At 46.0% G+C, this 22,167-nt stretch overlaps 1 protein-coding gene across 2 annotated transcripts; it reads right to left on the minus strand.

The window, feature by feature from the left end:
* Positions 1–8,224: 8,224 nt before the first annotated feature.
* On the minus strand, positions 8,225–21,241 carry U2AF1 (U2 small nuclear RNA auxiliary factor 1). Of its 2 annotated transcripts, none has more exons than XM_052636452.1 (8): positions 21,132–21,241; positions 17,318–17,405; positions 14,010–14,076; positions 10,720–10,769; positions 10,478–10,576; positions 9,835–9,968; positions 9,662–9,754; positions 8,225–8,496 (listed from the first exon to the last, which is right to left on the minus strand). In XM_052636452.1, exons 1-8 carry the CDS (start codon positions 21,173–21,175, stop codon positions 8,358–8,360), a joined length of 714 nt encoding a protein of 237 aa, XP_052492412.1. In that variant the 5' UTR covers positions 21,176–21,241; the 3' UTR covers positions 8,225–8,357. The 2 variants fall into 2 exon arrangements, with proteins under 2 accessions (XP_052492412.1, XP_052492413.1); XM_052636453.1 differs by lacking the exon at positions 14,010–14,076 and adding an exon at positions 14,895–14,961.
* Between the last annotated feature and the right edge of the window lie 926 nt (positions 21,242–22,167).

Consider the following 22,167-nt stretch of genomic DNA (forward strand, 5'->3'; position numbering starts at 1 on the left):
CAGGAGGATTCTTAACCACTGGACCACCAGGAAAGTTCCTAGTTATACAGCAAAGCACTTCAGTTATATAGATAAATAGATATGTATATATATGTTGTTGTTCAGTTGCCCAGTCATGTCTGACTCTTTGCTACTTCACGGACTGCAACACACCAGGCCCCCTTGGCCCTCACCATCTCCCGAAGTTTGCCCAAGTTCATGTCCATTGCATCAGTAATGCCATCCAGCAATCTTATCCTCTGACACTCTCTTCTCCTTCTGCCGTCAGTCCTTCTCAGCATTAGGGACTTTACCAATGAGTTCGCATCAGGTGACCAGAATACTGGAGCTTTGGCTTCAGTATCAGTCCTTCCAGTGAGTATTCAGGCTTGATTTCCCTTAAGATTAACTGGTTTGATCTCCTTGCTGTCCAAGGGACTCTCAGGAGTCTTCTCCAGCACACCAGTTCAAAGGCATCAATTCTTTGGCGCTCTGCCTTCTTAATAATCCAGATCTCACAAGTGTACATGACTACTGGGAAGACTATCAGTTCAGTTCAGTTCAGTTCGGTTGCTCAGTTGTGTCACACTCTTTGCGACCCCGTGGACTGCAGAATGTCAGGTTTCCCTATCCATCACCAATCGCAGGGACTGCTCAAATTCATGTCCATTGAGTCACTGATGCCATCCATCCATTTTATCCTCTGTTGACCCTTTATCTTCCTGCCTTCAATCTTTCCCAGCATCAGGGTCTTTTCCAATGAATCAGTTCTTTCCATCAGGGGGCCAAAGGGTTGGAGTTTCAACTTCAGCATCAGTCCTTCCAATGAATATTCAGGACTGATTTCCTTTAGGATGGACTGGTTTGATCTCCTTGCAGGCCAAGGGACTCTCAAGAGTCTTCTCCAACACCACAGTTCAAAAGCATCAATTCTTCCGTGCTCAGCTTTCTTTATAGTCCAACTCTTACATGCATATGTGACTACTGGGAAAACATAGCTTTGACTAGATGGACCTTTGTTGGTAAAGTAATGTGTCTGCTTTTTAATATGCTGTCTAGGTTGGTCATAGCTTTTCTTCCAAGGAGCAAGCGTCTTTTAATTTCATGGCTGCAGTCACCATCTGTAGTGGTTTTCGAGCCCAAGAAAATAAAGTCTCTCACTGTTTCCATTTTTTCCCCATCTATTTGCCATGAAGTGATGGGATCATCTGCCATTATCTTCAATGTTTGAATGTTGAGTTTTAAGCCAGTTTTTTCACTCTCCTCTTTCACTTTCATCAAAAGGCTCTTTATTTCCTCTCTGCTTTCTGCCATAAGGGTGGTGTCATCTCCCTATCTGAGGTTATTGCTATTTCTCCTGGCAATCTTGATTCCATCTTGTGCTTCATCCAGCCCGGCATTTCACATGATGTACTATGCATAGAAGTTAAATAAGCAGGGTGACAATATACAGCCTTGATGAACTCCTTTCCCCCTTTGGAACCAGTCTGTTTTCCCATTTCTGGTTCTAACTGTTGCTTCCTGACCTGCATACAGATTTCTCAATGTTGGCAATTTGATCTCTGGTTTCTCTGCCTTTTTTAAAACCAGCTTGAACATCTGGAAGTTCTGTTTATGTACTGTAGAAGCCTTATTTGGAGAATTTTGAGCATTACTTTGCTAGCATGTGAGATGAGAGAAATTGTGTACTAGTTTGAACATTCTTTGGATTGCCTTTCTTGGGATTGAAATGAAAACTGACTTTTTCCAGTCCTTTGGCCACTGCTGAGTTTTCCAAATTTGCAGGCATATTGAGTGCAGCACTTTAACAGCATCATCTTTTAGGATTTGAAATAACTCAGCTGAAATTCCATCACCTCCATTAGCTTTGTTTGTAGTTACGCTTTCTAAGGTCCATTTGACTTTGGACTCCAGGATGTCTGGTTCTAGGTGAGTGATCACACCACCGTGGTTATTTGGGTCATGAAGGTATTTTTTGTATAGTTCTGTGTATTCTTGCCACCCTTCCTTAATATCTTCTGCTTCTGTTAGGTCCACACTTTATTGAGCCCATCTTTGCATGAAATATTCCCTTGATATCTCTAATTTTCTTAGAGATTTCTAGTCCTTCCCATTCTATTGTTTTTTTCTTTCTTTTTATCTGTGCATTGATCACTGAGGAAGGCTTTCTTATTTCTCCTTGCTATTCTTTGGAACTCTGCATTCAGAGGGGTATACCTTTCCTTTTCTCCTTTGCCTTTAGCTTCTCTTCTTTTCTCAGCTATTTGTAAAGCCTCCTCAGACAACCATTTTGCCTTTTTGCATTTCTTTTTCTTGGGGATGGTCTTGATCACTGCTTCTTGTACAGTGTCATGAACCCCCATCCATAGTTCTTCAGGCACTCTATCAGATCTAATCCCTTGAATCTATTTGTCATTCCACTGTATAATCATAAGGGATTTGATTTAGGTCACACCTGAATCATCTAGTGGTTTTCCCTACTTTCTTCAATGTAAGTCTGAATTTGGCAATAAGGTGTTCATGATCTGAGCCACAGTCAGCTTCAGGTCTTGTTTCTGCTGACTGTATAGAGCTTCTTCATCATCGACTGCAAAGAATGTAATTAATCTGATTTTGGTATTGACCATCTGGTGATGTCCATGTGTAGAATCATCTCTTGTGTTGTTGGAAGAGGATGTTTGCTATGACCAGTGTGTTCTCTTGGCAAAACTCTGTTAGCCTTTGCCCTGCTTCATTTTGTCCTCAAAGGCCAAATTTGCCTGTTACTCCAGATATCTCTTGACTTCCTGTTTTTGCATTCCAGTCCCCTGTGATGAAAAGGATATCTCTTTTTTCTGACTAGAAAAATAAGCAGCACCAGTTTGGGTCAATGAGCTTTGAAATGCTGGGAGTCTTGGGGGAAGGTGTCCTCCCTCTGTCAGCATGAAGCCTGGAGAAGCTGCAGCCCGCTTGTTATTGGCCTGAAGCGACACAAACCCCTAAGGGTTGGGACTAGAGCTGGTGGAGAAATAAAGCTGGAGCCAGGCTTTCGTCATCTTGTTGGCTGTATGGGGACTTGCAGGTGCTCCTCAAGGCTGCCTTCTCTGCAGATCCCAAATAAGCCCATCTTTGCTGGAGAAATAACCAGCAGCCTGTCTGTAATGGGTTAGCTCAGCCATTACATCATCTATTGTTGTGGTTGGAAGGCCGGATCTGCTGCTACTTGCCCTGGGAGCAAGCACCTTACCATTTATTTACGTTTCTGAGCAGTTTACTCTTATTTCTTAAAAGGTTATGTGGATTACCTGGGATAAGAAGCTGATGCCTCCTCTTCCCAACATGCTCTGCGTTGCCTGTGTCTGGCTTGGCAAGGACAGGAATCCAGCCCCCAGGGCTAGTTCATGCTGCCCTGTCCAAAGCCCTGAGTCTAAATCCCTGTGCACCTGGACAGAACCGTCTCTTCCCAACTTGCTTGTCTGACCTACGAGTTCTCGGAGTGCCTGGTCTGAACCACCTCTTCTAGTTGACCATACTTTTCTCCAGGGTAGAGCCTATTTCGACCCTGAAATGCCAGGTGCCAACAACGTATTTATTCCATCTTGCTCACTTTTGGCATACATGCCGGCGTGTGCGACGCACGTACCCACACACACACCAAGATACCCTGATGGATGCAGCTGCCACACCCTGGCCCAAGGAGATGAAAGGCAAGGCAGGCAGGGCAGCTTTGGGGGTGGTTCATGGGGCCGAGCTTACTGGAGGGCTGTGCTTTGCTGAGAATGTAACATGGAAAAGTCAGGGATGTGGACATTACGTACACAAGTTTTAAGTATATCAGGCTTCGCCACAATTTCTCTACTTTTGAGTATGTTTAAAAATCTTTATGATAAAAACTTGAAATGTTCTTTCATGAAATGATGAGTGGACTTTAATGAGAGCAATCTAAAAAGTCCCACTTAGAAAATCAGAAATTGAGAAGCCTATGTTGATCACAATCCTGCTTTCATTAGGAAAATCTACATGGTCTGTGAAAAACCCCCAAGTCTGAGAACTGTAACCTCACCAGAGTCAGCCACACCGAGTCCCACGTGACGCTGACCGCCAAGACCCCACTGACTTTGCATCACAAAGGCTTTAGAAGCACATTTCTCATACCAGTTTTCTGTGTTTTGCATAGACTTTTTTTAAGAAAGAAATCATGTGCTGTTTCACCCCCTTTTGGTAGGAACTCCTGAACTAAGGAAGGAGGAAGTGGCACCGCAGGGACCCCACCAGCAACGCTTTCTCCAGTGCTGTCTCATCCAAAGGAAGTGAGTTTTCTCTAATCAACAGAGCAGTTCAGTTCAGTTGCTCAGTCATGTCTGACTCTTTGAAAGCCCATGGACTTCAGCACGCCAGGATTCCCTGCCCATCACCAACTCCCGGAGCTTGCTCAAATTCACGTCCATCGAGTTGGTGATGCCATCCAACCATCTCATCCTCTGTTGTCCCCTTCTCCTTCTGCCTTCAATCTTTCCCAGCATCTGGGTCTTTTCCAATGAGTCAGTTCTTCTAGATGGCCAACGTATTCAAACTTCAGCTTCAGCATCAGTCCTTCCAATGTATATTCAGGACTGATTTCCTTATCAGTTTCATCTCCTTGCAGTCCAAGGGACTCTCAAGAGTCTTCTCCAACACCACAGTTCAAAAGCATCAATTCTTCTGTGCTCAGCTTTCTTTATGGTCCAACTCTCACATTCATACATGACTACTGGAAAAACCACGGCTTTGACTAGATGGACCTTTGTCAGCAAAGTAATGTCTCTGCTTTTTAATATGCTGTCTAGGTTGGTCATAGCTTTTCTTCCAAGGAGCACTTTTTAATTTCATGGCTACAGTAACCATCTGCAGTGATTTTCGAGCTCAAGAAAATGAAGTCTCTCACTGTTTCCATTGTTTCCCCATCTATTTGCCATGAAGTGATAGGACCGGATGCCATGATCTTAGTTTTCTGAATGTTGAGTTTCAAGCCAATTTTTTCACTCTCCTCTTTCACTTTCATCAAGAGGTTCTTCAGTTCCTCTTTGCTTTCTGCCATAAGGGTGGTGTCATCTGCGTGTCTGACGTTATTGCTATTTCTCCTGGCAATCTTGATTCCATCTTGTTTCATCCAGCCCAGCATTTCGCATGATGTACTCTGCATAGAAGTTAAATAAGCAGGGTGATGATATACAGTCTTGTTGTACTCCTTTCCCAATCTGGAACCAGTCTGTTGTTCCATGCCCCATTCTAACTGCTGCTTCTTGACCTGCATACAGATTTCCCAGGAGGCAGGTAACATGGTCTGGTATTCCCATCTCTTGAAGAATTTTCCACAGTTTGTTGTGACCCACAGTCAAAGGCTTTGGCGAGTCAATAAAGCAAATATTTGTCTGGAACTCTCTTGCTTTTTCCATGACCCAGCGGATGTTGGCAATTTGATCTCTGGTTCCTCTGCCTTTTCTAAAACCAGCTTGAACATCTGGAATTTCACAGTTCACATATTGCTGAAGCCTGGCTTGGAGAATTTTGAGCATTACTTTACTAGTGTGTGAGATGAGTGCAATTGTGCAGTAGTTTGAGCATTCTTTGGTATTGCCTTTCTTTGGGATTGGAATGAGATCGGACCTTTTCCAGTCCTGTGGCCACCGCTGAGTTTTCCAAATCTGCTGGCTTATTGAGTGCAGCAATTTCACAGCATCATCTTCCAGGATTTGAAATAGCTCACCCGAATTCCATCACCTCCACTAGCTTTATTTGTAGTGATGCTTTCTAAGGCCCACTTGACTTCACATTCAAGGATGTCTGGCTCTAGGTGAGTGATCACACCAACGTGATTATCTTGGTCGTGAAGATCTTTTTTGTATAGTTTTTCTGTGTATTCTTGCCACCTCTTCTTAATATCTTCTGCTTCTGTTAGGTCCATACCATTTCTGCCCTTTATCGAGCCCATCTTTGCATGAAATGTTCCCTTGGTATTTCTAATTTTCTTGACGAGATCTCGTCTTCATTCTGTTGTTTTCCTCTATTTCTTTGCACTGATCACTGAGGAAGGCTTTCTTCTCTCTCCTTGCTATTCTTTGGAACTCTGCATTCAGACACTTATATCTTTCCTTTTTGCTTCTCTTCACAGCTATTTGTAAGGCCTCCCCAGCCAGCCATTTTGCCTTTTTGCATTTCTTTTCCATGGGGAAGGTCTTGATCCCTGTCTCCTGTACAATGTCATGAACCTCATTCCATAATTCATCAGGCACTCTATCAGATCTAGGCCCTTAAATCTATTTCTCACTTCCACTGTATAATCATAAGGGATTTGATTTAGGTCATACCTGAATGGTCTAGTGGTTTTCCCTACTTCCTTCAATTTAAGTCTGAATTTGGCAATAAGGAGTTCATGATCTGAGCCACAGTCAGCTCCCGGTCTTGTTTTTGTTGACTGTATAGAGCTTCTCCATCTTTGGCTGCAAAGAATATAATCAATCTGATTTCGGTGTTGACCATCTGGTGATGTCCATGCGTAGAGTCTTCTCTTGTGTTGTTGGAAGAGGGTGTTTGCTATGACCAGTGCATTTACTTGGCAAAACTCTATTAGTCTTTGCCCTGCTTCATTCTGCATTCCAAGGCCAAATTTGCCTGTTACCCAGGTGTCTCTTTACTTCGTACTTTTGCATTCCAGTTCCCTATAATGAAAAGGACATCTTTTTTGGGTGTTAGTTCTACAAGGTCTTGTAGGTCTTCAAAGAACCATTCAACTTCAGCTTCTTCAGCGTTACTGGTTGGGGCATAGACTTGGATTACTGTGATACTGAATGGTTTGCCTTGGAAACAAACAGAGATCATTCTGTTGTTTTTGAGATTGCATCCAAGTACTGCACATACTCAGTTGTGCATGTGACTGGTGATGGAAGCAAGGACCGATGCTGTAAAGAGCAATATTGCATAGGAACCTGGAATGTTAGGTCCATGAATCAAGGCAAATTGGAAGTAGTCAAATAGGAGATGGCAAGAGTGAATATCGACATGCTAGGAATCAGTGAACTAAAATGGACTGGAATGGGTGAATTTAACTCAGATGACCATTATATCTACTACTGTGGGCAGGAATCCCTTAGAAGAAATGGAGTAGCCATCATGGTCAACAAGAGTCCAAAATGCAGTACTTGGACGCAATCTCAAAAATGACAGAATGATCTCTGTTCATTTCCAAGGCAAACCATTTAATATCACAGTAATCCAAGTCTATGCCCCAAGCAGTAACGCTGAAGAAGCTGAACGGTTCTATGAAGCGGCTGAGAGAAGCTACCTAGTCCAAGTGCCACTAATTTATCCCAAATCCTCTACTGCTGTGAAAAAAAATACAGTAATTCCAAGACAGCAAACTTGAAGAAAACTATTACCCACTACAATCACTTTTTTATAATCAAATAGAAATTGATGTCCATGAAGCAAACTGATTGAAGTAGCCTATTTCCTGGCAGACCCCCATGAACAGGATTTAAGGGGATCAGAGAGGACACTCCTGAACTCGTGTCACCGAGCAGCATGAGGGTGTCTGGAGGACTGCTATGGGCAAGCACAGGGACGCAGTGTGGTGCCCTGAGATGACCACCCAGAGCCATGTTTTGGTTGGTCTTTGGGTTGACTTTCTCTTAGAAACTCTGTGCCCCTAGCCAAGGTGTGGCCACGGCAGGAACCTGGAACAAGTCCACGGCTACAGCGAGTTACACTGCCCTGAGTCATCAATGACGAAGGTCTGGGGAGGGGACAGCAGACACAAAGGCTCTGCAGAGGCGGACGTGACGGCAGGGCTGTGCTCCTGTTATCCTGGCGGTCTTGCTACTGTCAGGGTGAAACAGGAATGCAAGGGGCTGAGCATGCCCCTAAGTCTCAGGGACACAAGGTGGCTCTGGGAGCAACACGAGAAGTTCACAGTATGAGAGCCGACCCCTGCAGGGGCCACAGGCTGCATCTTCTCCAAGAGCCGGCACCGTTGGCAGCTTTTACCCAGCCTACTAACAGCTTCAGAAGAGAAACACCGGACCACTTGTTAACATGAAGGTAACGAGGAACAGGTCTGACTTTTTCTCCTAAGAATTTCCCCTTAACTGGGAGGTGTTATATTTCATTCCCTAAGTTTAAAAATCTGTCATTTATACCCAGAGTGACCGGTATAATCGGACTCATGATGTGAAGGAAAAGATTTAAAATGAAGACTGTGCACAAGGAATCAGTCACACAAGAACACTGTATCACTACAAATTTTATTCAGAAACCCATCTTTGTTTTTTTTTGTTGTTTTTTAAAAAAAATTCCCATTATGAACTGGTTTGGTCAATCAACTACAACACTTTCTAGCAGACATACGGTAAAAATGGCATGGCTCAGAATCGCCCAGACCGTTCGCGGTCTCTCGACCGCCTCCTGTCGCGCTCCCGTCCTCCGCCGCCGCCACCTCCGCCGCCGCGCCCGCGGTCTCGAGACCGAGAGCGACGCTCTCGGGAGCGGGACCGCGATCTATGCCTGCAACAGAGGACAAGAAACCAACGGTGGCACCCAAACCACAGCACGCAACCTAGCAGGGCAGACAGAGACACCTAAACACGGCGGCTCAGCACCCTGGTGACATGGATAGAGGGAGAAACGCTGCTGACTGAGCCACACGTGACACTGTACCACGTGCCTGATTTCAGACATTAGAGTGTCCGGGGGTAAAACTGTGCAACTGGGGACCAAAGAGGAATGACACCTTCTCCCCCTTCTGTGGAACCAACCCAAGCGGCCAGGGGAGCCATGACCCAGAATGGAAGGGGCACACACCCCCTCCCACCTGAGCCAAGCCTCTCGTGTTATCACTCAGCAACGGGCCCACCAGCCCACTGTGGGAAGGGAGAACAAGGTTCTTTCTCCCCTACACTTTTCTGCTGACACTAAAATGATCATCAATGATGGATTTCCAAACATATGTTTAACAGGAGAGGGATGAGAACCCCTCTGGGGGCCAGAACACAATCTGAGCTGGAAGAGTGACTGTTACACTGATACCCTGGCCTTTTCTCTGCTTATGAGAAAAGCACCCACCTGCAGCTGAGCACCAGGACTGGCCATGTGGCTGTGCCTGTCTCTGGTTCACAGGAGAGCACCCCCTCCCCCTCCCCCAACCAAACACCTGCCCAATCCAAGAAACCCCAATGGAAAAACGAAGTTCAGACATGGAGGGGACAGAATAAGATCCTGTGCAAACAAATCTCCTTTTAAATGGTCACCCGGCTGATGGGTCCCTGTTAACAAGGTCTGATCTCTATCTGACAAGCAGGAAGACATGTGTGGAATGTCCCTCAGAGTGCCTTTTATATCTCACAGTGTGCATATTCCCAGCAGAGCCTTCTGAAGAGGAGGCCCCAGAGTAGTCACTACGTTCCCAGCAGAGCTTTTTGAAGAGGAGGCCCTGGGGCCGAGCAAGCAGAGCTTTTTAAAGAGGAGGCCCTGGAGTACTCTCTACGTTCCCAGCAGAGCTTTTTGAAGAGCAGGCCCTGGGGCTGAGCCTACCCAAGAGTACTCACTACATTCCCAGCAGAGCTTTTTGAAGAGGAGGTCCCGGGGCCGAGCCTGCCCAGGAGTACTCACTACGTTCCCAGAAGAGCCTTTTGAAGAGAAGGCCCCAGGGCTGAGCCTGCCCAGTACTCACTTCTTGCGCCGGCGCCCGTACAGCTCCCGTCGCAGCTCCCGGGAGATGGGCTTCAGGTGCATGAAGTTGCAGAAGCCGCCCCGTGTGCACTCCCTGCAGGAGAACAGAACGGTCACGCTGGGTACACAACCTCTCCTCCCCTGCCTGCTTCCCCCGGGCCGGCCTGCACCTACCCCATCTCGTACTGGCGGCAGCAGGCTTCTCTGAAGTCGGTCACAGGGGAGAGCTCGGCGTGGATCGGCTGGCCGTTAAACCAGCGGTTGTTCAAGTCAATCACAGCCTTTTCCGCATCTTCTTCACGGCGAAACTGAAAAGACAAAGCAGAACTGCTGACCAGCCCCACTTCAATAACAAGTATCTTCAATGACTGATTCAAATATGTATCACGTGCTCACATAGGTGGCATAGTGCAAGAGAGCAATTTAAAAACCAGACCATCCTTTATTAGCGATGACTTATTTTTACAACAGTCCAAGGTCATGCCATGCATGCTGCCTTGGTTTTCAAATTCAACTGGTTAAAAGCACAAATGTCGTGATTTACACAGGCAAGAAAAGTTTAAAAAAAAAGGAAAAAGAAACCAAACATATAATTCAGTTTCTTTTCCACAGTCCCACAACCACTAACCAACAGCCTAAGACACCCATCCTCCTGGGACCCACATGCCAGCTGCCGGACTGGAGCCGCAGCCAGCAAGGGCTGGCCAGGGCACCAAGGCTCCGGCCTGGTCTGAGCAGGGCTGTTCTCTGAGGGTTGTTAGCTACGGTGAGGCAGGCACGCCTCACTCCTCAGCCCCAACTGCCGCCTCAGTCCTACCTTGACATACACGTTCCCCACGAGGTGGTCTCCGAGGTTGTCACAGACATTCATCTCCTCCACCTCCCCGTACTTCTCCTCCATTTCTGTGAAAACCTCCTAAGGGGAGAACGGGGGTTAGAGGATCACAATAAAGATGAAAAAGGAACAGAACTCATGAGTACGTATTCTTATGAATGGAGTCAAGTCCCAATCCCCATACAGGGGGTGAACGGGTCTACAGGGTTCAGTCACTAGCTCACCTCAAAGAACTCATCATAATGTTCCTGCATCTCGACATCGCTCACAGCGCCTGTGAACAACAGAGAGCTTGCTGGTTAGAGCCGGGAACTGTGACCGCCAGAGCTCTGTGCTTAAACTCAAAACTGCTATGTAACACACATCAGCTTATCTAGAGAGAAAACAGAGCTGCACTCTGCTGGAGACGGAAGACAGTGCCTCACACAGCCACTTGTTAAAGTTTGAAGTGTGGTGAGATTTTAAAAGCCCCTTATGACCGCCTCAGTTCTGGCTATTAAAATATTAAAATCACGACAAGTTTTCATCAGCATCAAAGGGCCAACATTTTCAGAAAGCATGAGGAAAAGGTTGACTCTCAAAAGAAATTTTCAAATTGAAAATTCTCCTCCTTTTCAGATTTAAGATACAGGCCAAGTAATCACACTGACTTTTCCCCATTCCTTTCTTAGGTTAAAATGAAAGGTGGCAATCAGGCAGGGGAGATGATTAAAATCTATGCTCCCTACTAGCTTCTTTTACCAATTATCAGCTACACAGAATGTTATTAATTCTTTCTGATGCTATTAAAACCCAAATGATGGAAAGTGAAGACTGAGAAGGACAATGACCAAGTTCAATCGCAGTAATCTGAGTGCCTTCTTTTGCATAAAGGGAAAGTTACAGGTTTTTGTTGAAGAAAGCATTATTTTAGGTGTCAAATTGTTTTCATCTTTATTCTTCATAATTCACATGCACTAAGTGAACTCTTGTCCATTCTGTGGACAGATTTAGAAAATTCACATCCCATCCTCATTACATTCTACCATTCAAACTCTGACACTCTCTGAATCTAAATTTGAGGAAGCAGAAAGCTGGAGTGTCAGTAAGCTGATATTCCCAACAGCCAGGCCGGCAGGAGCTTCGAGGCAGGAACAGCCTGTTGCTAGTAGCCACCTTCCAAAGGAACCCTCTGGGACTCGCAGCCTCCTCTGGGCTCCCACCAAGGGCCCTAGGCTGTGGCCACAGGCCCTGCCCACAATGCCCGAGCTCTCTGTTTCCCTCTAAAACTGGCTTCCATCTTAATTCTGGCAGTGATTTAAGTTCCCATTCCAGCCAGTAGGGGGGTGGTGGGGGTGGGGGAGAGCGGTGTCCCTGCATCGTAGTTGGTTCTGTACTTCCAGGAACCCAGCTCGCTTTACAACAGAGAACTCAGTAAACACGTGTGGTGACGCCACTCCGGACAGCTCGTCTTGATTTAAAAGTTACGAGTGTATCTCCTTCCCTGAGTAGAAACCAAAGTCTGAACAACAGAAAAGCCAGTCAAGAGAAGCCCATTCCAAAGGGCAGGTTTTAATGTTTAAAATTTATTTCCTTCTCCACATTAGGAAAATGAGAAGACAGAAAATATTCACACAGTCGAAGTCTTAGCAATGCGGAGAATCACATTTTCGTGGCCATTAAACTATTGGCTATATTCGTGGGATTGGTATCTCTATTCTGTTACTACATAAACAGAATACTGTACTTTAATAACTTATATAAAGTTCATGTTTTAAAATGCTTCCTAGTGGGCATATTTTATCTTCTATGCTCTGGTTAAAAATTTTTGAGTCAATCAAAATGATCTGAAAGGCAGAGGTGAGTGACTGATTAAAAAAGCTTCTCAACTAAAGTATTAACATGACTCAATGTATTTTAAATACAACTTGAAAGTACCCAGTTTTCTTAAAGAAACATTCTTAAACTGGGATTCATATTTAATCCAAGCATAGAAAGCTTATTTTTCTGCAGATACAAGGTTATATTAAAAAGCCAGTAGTGATGAACCTAGTAGCTAAACTGTAGAATAAAAATTGCATTTAATCTGTATTCATACAATCTGGACTCCAGAATTGTAGCATTTAGTACAGCTAAACTTTTATTTTGTAGCATGTGCAAAACAAGAGTTCTGCGAATCACAAATATACACACAGAGAACTAATACAACATCCTTCTGTCAATAAAGCATGCGCATCCCCGGAAAACAGACAGGGCAAAGAGCGACCCACTGTCGTCACTCAGCCCCCTGCTCCTCATCCACTGCTATCCCAGGGTACAGCTGGCACAAGATGACTGAACCATCCAGACGGGAACACTTCCTTTCACCCACTGATCTTGTTTCTTTAAAAAAACAATACACCAAGGGCTACCAAGTCCTGCTGCCACCAGAAACAAGGAAAGAAATTCTCTTTTCAGGTCAGTATTAGCATCGAAAAACATTTAGTGTCTTGGCAGGAAGAGCGCACCAGTCTGGTCCCCCTGCACGCGGGTGCCACGCACCACAGCACAGACCAGGAGGCCTCCCAGTCTGGACCAGCTCAGGGAGGTGGCGGCTACCAGGGCCGTTTCACCCACCACAGGCCACCCTACAAACTGAGGGGCTCTGGGCCAAGGGTGTGTCTGATCCAGGCATGTGGCCACCAAAGGTACTTCATGGTGTTATTCTGTGATTTTTTTTTTTTTTAAACAGCTTTAAAATGAACTGGTGAATGAGAAGCACCTACCCTTTGTCTGGACCCTCTGATTTTAACACGAGTCCAGGATGTTCGTTTCAGCTTATCCTCAAATGACTATATTTACTCTAGAGTTCAACAGTTATTATTTCCATTGTTCCCTAAAAACTACCCATCAGTACCACATCCGTGACTTGACTGTAGCATTCCCCGGCACATAAAGGAGTGATGTCCACCAACTGCCCACTCCAGAGCTATTCCCTGGCAAGTATCCTTTACTTCCCCAATGCAGGAGACACCTACGTAAAATATCTGATGAAAACAAGAGTCCGCACAGGACTGGTGTTGAAGGTCAGTGCAACTGGGAGGGTCCTACTGGGGTCATGTTCAGGACAATGCTCTCACAGTGAAAAGCATGGTCTCCAAATGGAGTTTAAGGGAAAAAAACTCTAGAAAGAAAGAAAATCTGAAAAAATTATTTCAGAACTTTTTTTTTTAAGTTAGAGCGACTTTCACTGTAAGCGGGAAAAACGTGAGCCCACATTTAAGCTGACACACGTTCTCCGGGATGATGGCCACAGTCCCAGAAGAGCAGCAGCTCTGCGCTCTTGGGAAGGGCCCCCTCTCTAGGCACTCGCTCCTCCCTAAGTGGGCACAAGGTAAACGTCCAGCAGAGGTTTCCACGGGCTCAGGGGGACACAAGCTCTGACACCTCCAGTGGAAGGCGGTCCTCGACACTACAGCGGCAGACCAGGTGCAGTCGACACTGAGCTCTGACACGCAAGCCCAGGGAACCAGGGAAGGAACTTGTATGAACTTACAGCGCAAACCGTCAGCAGACTGGGAAGAGTTTTGAGGGTTACGGTAAATGTTCAAGAGGGCAATGGTCTGAAATACAAAACGCAACAACTTTATATTATGGAAAATTAAATGTAAACACTTAACCGGTTTCCTGTGGCGATCGCTTCAGTCAAGACTCAGTGCTGAAAAAAGAGCAAGTTATTTTGTTTTGAAGCAGTGATGTTTTCTCTCAGCTGATGGCTGTCCTGGAGCGCCCTAACACTTCAGTGTAACAGAGATCCCATGATATGCTAGTATTGTATTTCTGTCACAGACTAGAAGAATTCACCATTTCAACGTTCCAATCCAGTTAAGAAGGCAGACAAGTTGACAGGCTACCACCAAAACCACTCTTGTAACAGGAAACTTAATGAACAACTGAGAAAGAAGCGTGCCTGTATAAACGGACTAGAGAAATACAATAATTACATATCATGAAATCTCCACTCCCTAGAGGAAAAATCGTAATGGTGAAATAAAACCCACACTTACTGGGCAACTTACCTTATTGATTCCTACATATTCCTAAGGTTTTTGATTTCACAGAAAGAACTTAATAATTGCCAGGGGTTCAGCCACTGGTAAGACCAATAACTGGCTGGTGACGTTCGGCTGTCACAGGGCCGGACCCCTCTCGCTAACAAACATTCAGGGCGGGAGAGGCCTGGCCAGCGACCTCCTCGGCCAGCCTGCTGACCTCGGCCAAGTATCAAGTTCTTACTGTGAATGCCAAGGACCTCCGGCACCGTGTCCTGTTTGCAACAGCTCTATGTCAGCAGCTCAGAAGCCAACATGGTTTGTCTCAATTAAGAGTGGGCTCTTTAACACCATTGTCTTAAAAAAACTTCTCCAACTGTGGGACTTACAGTGTGAGCCGTCAGCCGTCTGTGCACTGTTTTGGGGATTACGATAGATGTTTTGAATCAAGATGGTCTGCGGGGAAAAAAAAATAAAAAGGGGAATTCTACTGGCTGCTGTGCATATATTAGACAATTGCAAAGAGACAACTTGTTTGCAAATGGCTCAACGCCTGCTGTTTGTTTGCTTCCTGCAAATCAGACACTTGTCTTCTGAAGAGTACACCCAAACCATCATATTATGAAAACAGAGTTTGAGCGGTGACTTAGGTCAAGTGACTTAGGTCAAGTCAGCCAGCAACCAAGAAGAAACTGTTATTTTGAGTAGGCCCATGTTATTGAAGTGTTTTAATGCAATAGAACACTAACATTTTTTATGCTTCAAGCTAACAGACACTATGATGTCAAAAAATTCATGTTATAATCATATTCCCCACATGAAATTATGTTTTTAAAACCAAATGTGTAACTCAAGCATATGCAGTCCATCAAGCTCTCTTGATCTCGTAGGAAACAGGCACACGAATGGGTTTCCTAACTCTCAGAGGCAGCTAGCACATTTACACTTTCTTGGTGGGATCTCTGTTTACATAATACAATAGCTTAAAACATTTGCTCTTTTCCGATCCTTCTTTTAAGGGAAAAAAATCCTTTTAGCCCTTGTGCTTTAAACTGGATCAGGTAGACTTGAAACCTTACATTGTACCGTTCTTCTTAAAATCAAGTTGTCTGAAAAAACAAACCATGTTTAAGTTAGTAGGCTAGCACATTACATGAATCTTAATGTCCATATCACTGTAAGAAGCTTAAAAAGAAACCCACACTGACATTGTTAGAGATTTACAAGCTGAACCAATAAATCACAAAATTTAGGAAAATAAATATGCAGTCTCAACACGTATCCAAAGCAATTTTTTAACTGGTTTTATAAAACTGGCCTGTTCTACTTGTAGCTGAGTGTTCAAAGGGAGTGGTCATGAGAGAGCCCCCCAGTCAAAGGTCTGCTCTGGGAAACCCACTTGGGAGGATGACCACCAGCCACACAGCACTGCCTCGTCCTCTGGCCTGGCCTCTCCCTCATGTCACTGATAGCCTATCTCAGGCCTTGGCTGTTTCCCAAAGCCAACCACATTAGGTTTTTAACTAAAACCACCTGAGCGTGACAAGTCTGATGGACAGCTATACGGAGCCCAAGTCTCCAACAGGAAATTTCTGTTAGATCTCACCCAGGTCATCTGGCAGTGACCGTTTAATAAAACGACACTTAAAGGGAGTAATGCAGTTCCATTAAAATCAGAGGAGGTCAGGATTACCTGAAACCAACCAAATGAATCAAAACAAGATGTTCAAGTTAACACATACAGCTGACTCCCACCAAACGTTATGGAATCATGGCCACTGGCCTAGTCAGGGAGACTTAGTTCACAAATGGAAGCACTTAAAGAAAAAATATTACAGAAAATGTAAAGCAAATCCTCCAATATTCTGAATTTCAAAAGAGACATGCTCAAAGCAATTAAATTAGAAACACTGTCTTTTTCTTTCACCAGCTGGCTGGTTTTCGTAAACGTTATATCCACTGGTGCTGAGGCTGCACATTTGGACTTCACGGGCCATCTGAAGGAGCTCAAGAAAGACTGAAGTCTAGATCTTTTTCAAATTCCAAATGTTCAGGTGAACATGGGCAGAAGGTTTCTGTTCCTCTCGGAGGTGCCATCTCCCTTAAATTCACCGGATCACTTAAAGCGTGTAAACCCCTGCCTTTTCTTCAATTAGCCGAAAAGAAACTATCAAAAATCACAATTTTTGACTAAACTTCCAACAGAGCTAAGCCCAATCTCTCAAATAAGTGGCATCTCTCAACCGCCATCTCTCAATTAACTGAACAGACTGGCCATTAACCAGAAGGGAAGTGCCCACCTTCTAAGGTTAAATTTCACTTTTCATGTTTCTATAACATGCTACAACTAGCTGTGTCCTTGGCTGGGGTCTTAAGGGGACATGCCCAGTAGTACTGGAGAGCCCCCCCCACCCCGGGGCAGAGCATGGCAATCTCCTTCAAGGCGGCCCCCCGCCCACCTCTACATCTACCAGCCTGGAGAAGAGGCGAGGTCAGCACTGGCCTGGCTGTCCCTCCCGACCCATGTCTATTAGAGGAAGGGAGGGTGGTAAAGCAGTGAAAACCAGTCATAGCCAACAAGTTTCTCCAATGATAAAAACAGGGACTGGTGCTCTCAGACCTTCTGCTGGGGTGGTTCACCTGCCTCATTCGCATTTAAACAAAACACATTTATGAACACAAACAGAAAAATAAAACTAGAGGAAAAAACCCTGCTTATTAACACATGGAAATTACTAACTGCCTCTGTCAAGTACATGAAGTCTTGATAATTTACATGAAAACAGAAAAAAAAAAGGAAAAACAAACAAACCTGGCTAAAGGTCGGTTTATTGTGCAACCGAGAGCATCTGTCTCCATGACGACATGCTCCAATTTTGAAATAAAATGAACAGTTGACTCTGTAAGGGAAAACGAGAGCTGATTAGTGTGCTGGAAAGACATGAACTAGATGGAAATACGTCATCAACACGACAAATGCCACCACACTACTTTGCTTTTACTTCACGAAGACCTAGGCACAATGTTTCTCTTGGTAACAGGTACTTTGAAGGCAATGGCACCCCACTCCAGTGCTCTTGCCTGGAAAACCCCATGGACGGAGGAGCCTGGTGGCCTGCAGTCCATAGGGTCGCTAAGAGTCGGGCTGACTGAGCGACTTCACTTTCACTCTTCACTTTCATGCACTGGAGAAGGAACTGGCAACCCACTCCAGTGTTCTTGCCTGGAGAATCCCAGAGACAGAGGAGCCTAGTGGGCTGCCGTCTATGGGGTCGCACAGAGTCGGACATGACTGAAGCGACTTAGCAGCAGCCCACCTGATCAGTTGTGTCCACCTCTTTGTGATCCCATGGATGGTAGCCCACCACACTTCTGTCCATGGGATTCTTCAGGCAAGAATGCTGGAGGGGGCTGCCATGCCCTCCTCCAGAAGAGCTTCCTGACCCAGGGAACAAACCTCACATCTCCTGCATGCAGGCAGATTCTTTACCACTTCTGTATCCTGGCAAGCTCTGGTTTATTTAGCTTCAATTTGCCCCTCTTCAAACATGGCACTCTATTCTAAACTGATCTCCTCATTCAAATCCCCTTCACTTTCAAGTACGGTTGGTCCCTGAACAACTTCTATTCGGATTTTTCAGTTATTAAATACTGCAGGACTACAAGACCCATGGTTGGATGAATTGCAGGATTCGGAACAGCAGACATGAAGGGCTGACTGGAGGGTAAATAAACTGGGACTGGATTACTGACTGTGCAGAGGGCTGGCACCCCAACCTCCATGTGGTTCAAAGGTTCAGTTAGATTCAATACTTCTCTGCTCCACTGTTCTCTCTTAAACTGAATGTAAGTTAGTCTAAAACTATATTTAACTCAAAACCTATCTGCTCCTTTTCCTTCCATGATGAACTCCTCTCTTGAGGACATCAGCAGTCTGGTGAGGGGTCAGGATCTTGACTCTGCTACTAGTTGCTTGGGTTTGGGCCAGTCACCCCCACTTGTCCGGGTCTCTGTAAACTGAGGAAAATGCCAACCTTGGCACTGTTCCAAGAACCAGGATCAAGTATACTATGTGCTCATCACATGCAGTCACTATCATCTAAATAAATACAAAGTCCAGGTTCCCTGAGCCAAGACAGCAGACCAATAGAATATTTCCAAAAGAGGTCTGAAGTAAACAATCCTCCCCAGTTTCAATACACTGAGAATAAGCTATTGGGGCACCCACTCTGCTCGTAAGAACTACACAAGGTCATCTCTCAATATGCTCCAATACTTGGGCGATGCAGACAAAATCAAAACTAGCAATCCAGCCAGCCTGACAGCAACGCATGGTGGCTGAGCAGATCTGTGATAAGTTACGCAACCTTCCTAGATGTGTCCCATTAAAACTCAGACTTGCAGAGGTGGGAAAGTTACCCTGTAGAGTCAATTATTTTAGCAAGGGCCATTCACAGTTGCCAACGCAGGAGACCTGGGTTCGACCCCTGGGCTGGGAAGATCGCCTGGAGAAGGGAAAGGCTACCCACTGTCAGAAATGACTGAGCGACTTTCACATTCACAGTTAAGATTAAAGGGCCTCAGTGAAATTTGATGGCCCATGAAATCAACTAGCCATTTATTTATTATCAGGTAGCAATAAAAATGGAGAAGTCTAAATTTATGAGGAGAGAAAAATTACTACATACACTTGAGTATGTCACGTTACATCTTCAGAAAGTCACTTGAAAATAGTTTAAGACTGTCTCAGAATGGACAAAACCCGTCTCAACCATTAACACTCAACTATTATATATAAGTGAAACAATCCTGGCTGCTGTACTATCAGAAATGACTCTCATTTCACAATGACCAGTTAATCACTGAATTTAATCTATTAGTCAAAGCTTTTCTAGTAGGCTCATTGGACTACTGCAATAAAATGAAAAGATGTTAAAAGATGCAGTGTACTATTTGAGAGAGGATATCAGAAAGGCTAATCCATTCTTAGATTTAGAAAGTGTCTAAAACCTCAAATGTGTAATCAGCTAAATATTTTTAATTGCTAGGTATACATTTTACATTCAGTTCAAATTAAATTTAAAAAGTTAGCAGGAATCATTTTTCAGCTGAAAATTTTGAGCTGTTTCCTGGAAATTAAAACTCCACAAATCTCCCTGAAACGAGAAGACTAGATTAAATAATCAAGTTTCCTAAATTATTACAGCTGTGACTTTTATAATATAACTCTAACAGATGAAATGGGGTTATTTATGGCAGGAATGTAAGAGCTTCACAGAATAACAGTGATACCATCACCTTATGCAGCTTTTTACAAAAAGGAGGGAAAGAAAAACTCAACGAGACATAGGTCACAGCCCACACTGATATAAGCTCATGAGTAAAATCGACACTGCACGCTCTTCAGCAAACTTGAGAAGCCTCTTTGTCCAGCAGAGCTGGCCGATCTGTTCAAGATCCTGTTTCCCAAGCTGCTGTCTCTGGGGCCACAGCATTCAGGGCAGGCCTCTCTTCCACAGCACTTAATGCATTTCAATTCATTTTAATCCAGTTATCCTTTGCACAACAAGCACCCCCTTGCTCCTTGAGAACAAGATCCAGATTCTACCCATCTCTGAGTCCCCAGACACTGGCCTTGAGCTGACACCCAGTAAGTGTTTCTGGACTGAATATGACTGATGACTGTCGTGAGTTTTACTAGGAAAAAATATAACCCCCTCTTCCAAACAACACAGATTCTAGAATATGTAAAAGACATTTTACAAGATACACTGCATCCTGGAAAACAGAAACAATTTAAAGTTTTTGATAAAGTCAAAACATTTGCTATGGCAAACTTACGAGTTTACTGTTAAAAACATATTCACATAAACCCTGTACAGCTCTGAAGAACACCAAGATGCTAACCACTTATTCGAAGAATACATCCAGCTCAATCTTAAGGTTTTTAAAGAACTGTCCTCCCAAATTAACAACTGGCAAAGCCAAAATTATATTATTTTTACTCTCAACTTAACAACTAACTACGGAAGGTATGCAACCTAAAAAAATCACCCATCTTATTCTTATATTGGAATTGCACCTGAAAATATTTTAAAAGCAGACTGTCTTTCACGGTTAGTTAACTCGTAATCTCCAAAATACTGTTTCACAATAAATGTCCTTATGAGCTGTTCGATGATCGCTTAACTCACACAAGTGGCTTGTTAAGCATCTAAAACCCTAACAGGAACCTCAGTTATCTAGCGATTTAACGCGGGCGAGTCTCTACTACAGCCTGCCCGACTCGACATTAAAAGATCAAACTTGGGAGAATCGTTAACGTTGACAACTTCAGCACAACTCGAGTCGGCTTCCGAGAGCCGGGGGCACGGGTCGCCTGTAGGTGGGCCACCGAGGAGCCCCCGGCGGGAGAGGCCGCTCTGCCCAAGCGGAAGCCCGGCGCCCGCCCGGCCCATCGCCCGCCTGCCCGGGCGCACGCGGCGAAGCGCGGCTCCCGAGGCCGGAAGGGCAGCCCGCCCCTCCCCCCGCCGAGCCTCCCGCCGCCGCCCGGGCCCCGCCGCCAAGCTCCTCCGCGCGCCACCCGCCTCTCCAGCTCGGAACCTCTGCGGCCGGTTCTCACTTACTTGTCTTTCTCGGTGCCGAAGATGGAGGCCAAGTACTCCGCCATTTCCCACCCGCCGCCGCCGCCGCCGCCGACACTGCTGCCGACGCCGACGACCCCGCCCGACGCCCGCCAGAGACGTCACCCGGACGCGACGACGCTCGTTCCGCCTCACCAGCGTGGCGGCACTGCCCAATCAGGAGAGGCGCTGTCTGCGCATGGGCGGGGCTTGGGGCGCGCGGGAGGCGCTGCCCTGGCGGTCGCGGCGCCCGCGCGCCGCCTGCCGGCGCCACCTACCGGCTCTCGTTAGGTTCTCCGGGCTGGCGCCAGCGCCCTCGCGCCCGGGGCTGGGGCCCGGCGACCTCCACCGGCGTTCCCCAATGCCCAGAGAAGCCAAGCGGCTGCAGAGGAGGCAGCGGCCGAGGGGCTTTTCCACGAAGTCCCTGGGGCCGGGCCCTGAACGCGCCAGTCTCGCGTTGGGGGTTCCGCGGGCTCTAAGCGGTGCGAGATCCTCCTCCCCGCACTTTCCCTGGGGGATCCCCACCGAACCCTTCCTCCGAGAAGACGCGTTCTTCAGCTTCCTCGCCTTCGGGGAGCAGAGTCGGAGCTCCCCTGCTCCCCGGTCCGGAGGTGTGCCGCCTGGGCCTGGCCCCGGGAAAGCCCGGCGGGTTTGGAGAGGCTCCGATGCTGGGAAGGCGGAGCGCACGTCTTCGGGCCGAGCTCACTGGCCCGCAAGACCGAGCGGTGCGGGGGAGTGAGGAGTTACGGGCTCGGGACAGGTTTAGGAACGTCCAGCAATGCTCGGCACAGAAACCCTGAAGACCACGAAGAAGCCAAAGTGCAGGGGCCGCTGCGACGAGGGGGCCGAGCAGAGTCACAGATCTGCGTGGACGCCGGGTCCTTTTCCCCAGAGCTACCCACCTCCGGTGTTCCTAATTCATTCTGTTATTTTTTTTTTTTTGAGGCATCTCCTTTTTACCCACTGTTTCTTCCTCTTTCCCTTCTTTCACCCAGCGGCCCTTCCCACAGATGGCTCCATAGGACTGTGGGCGCAGTCC

This window comes from Budorcas taxicolor, chromosome 1, assembly GCF_023091745.1.
Source record: "Budorcas taxicolor isolate Tak-1 chromosome 1, Takin1.1, whole genome shotgun sequence".
In the NCBI taxonomy this organism is placed as follows: Eukaryota; Metazoa; Chordata; class Mammalia; order Artiodactyla; family Bovidae; genus Budorcas; species Budorcas taxicolor.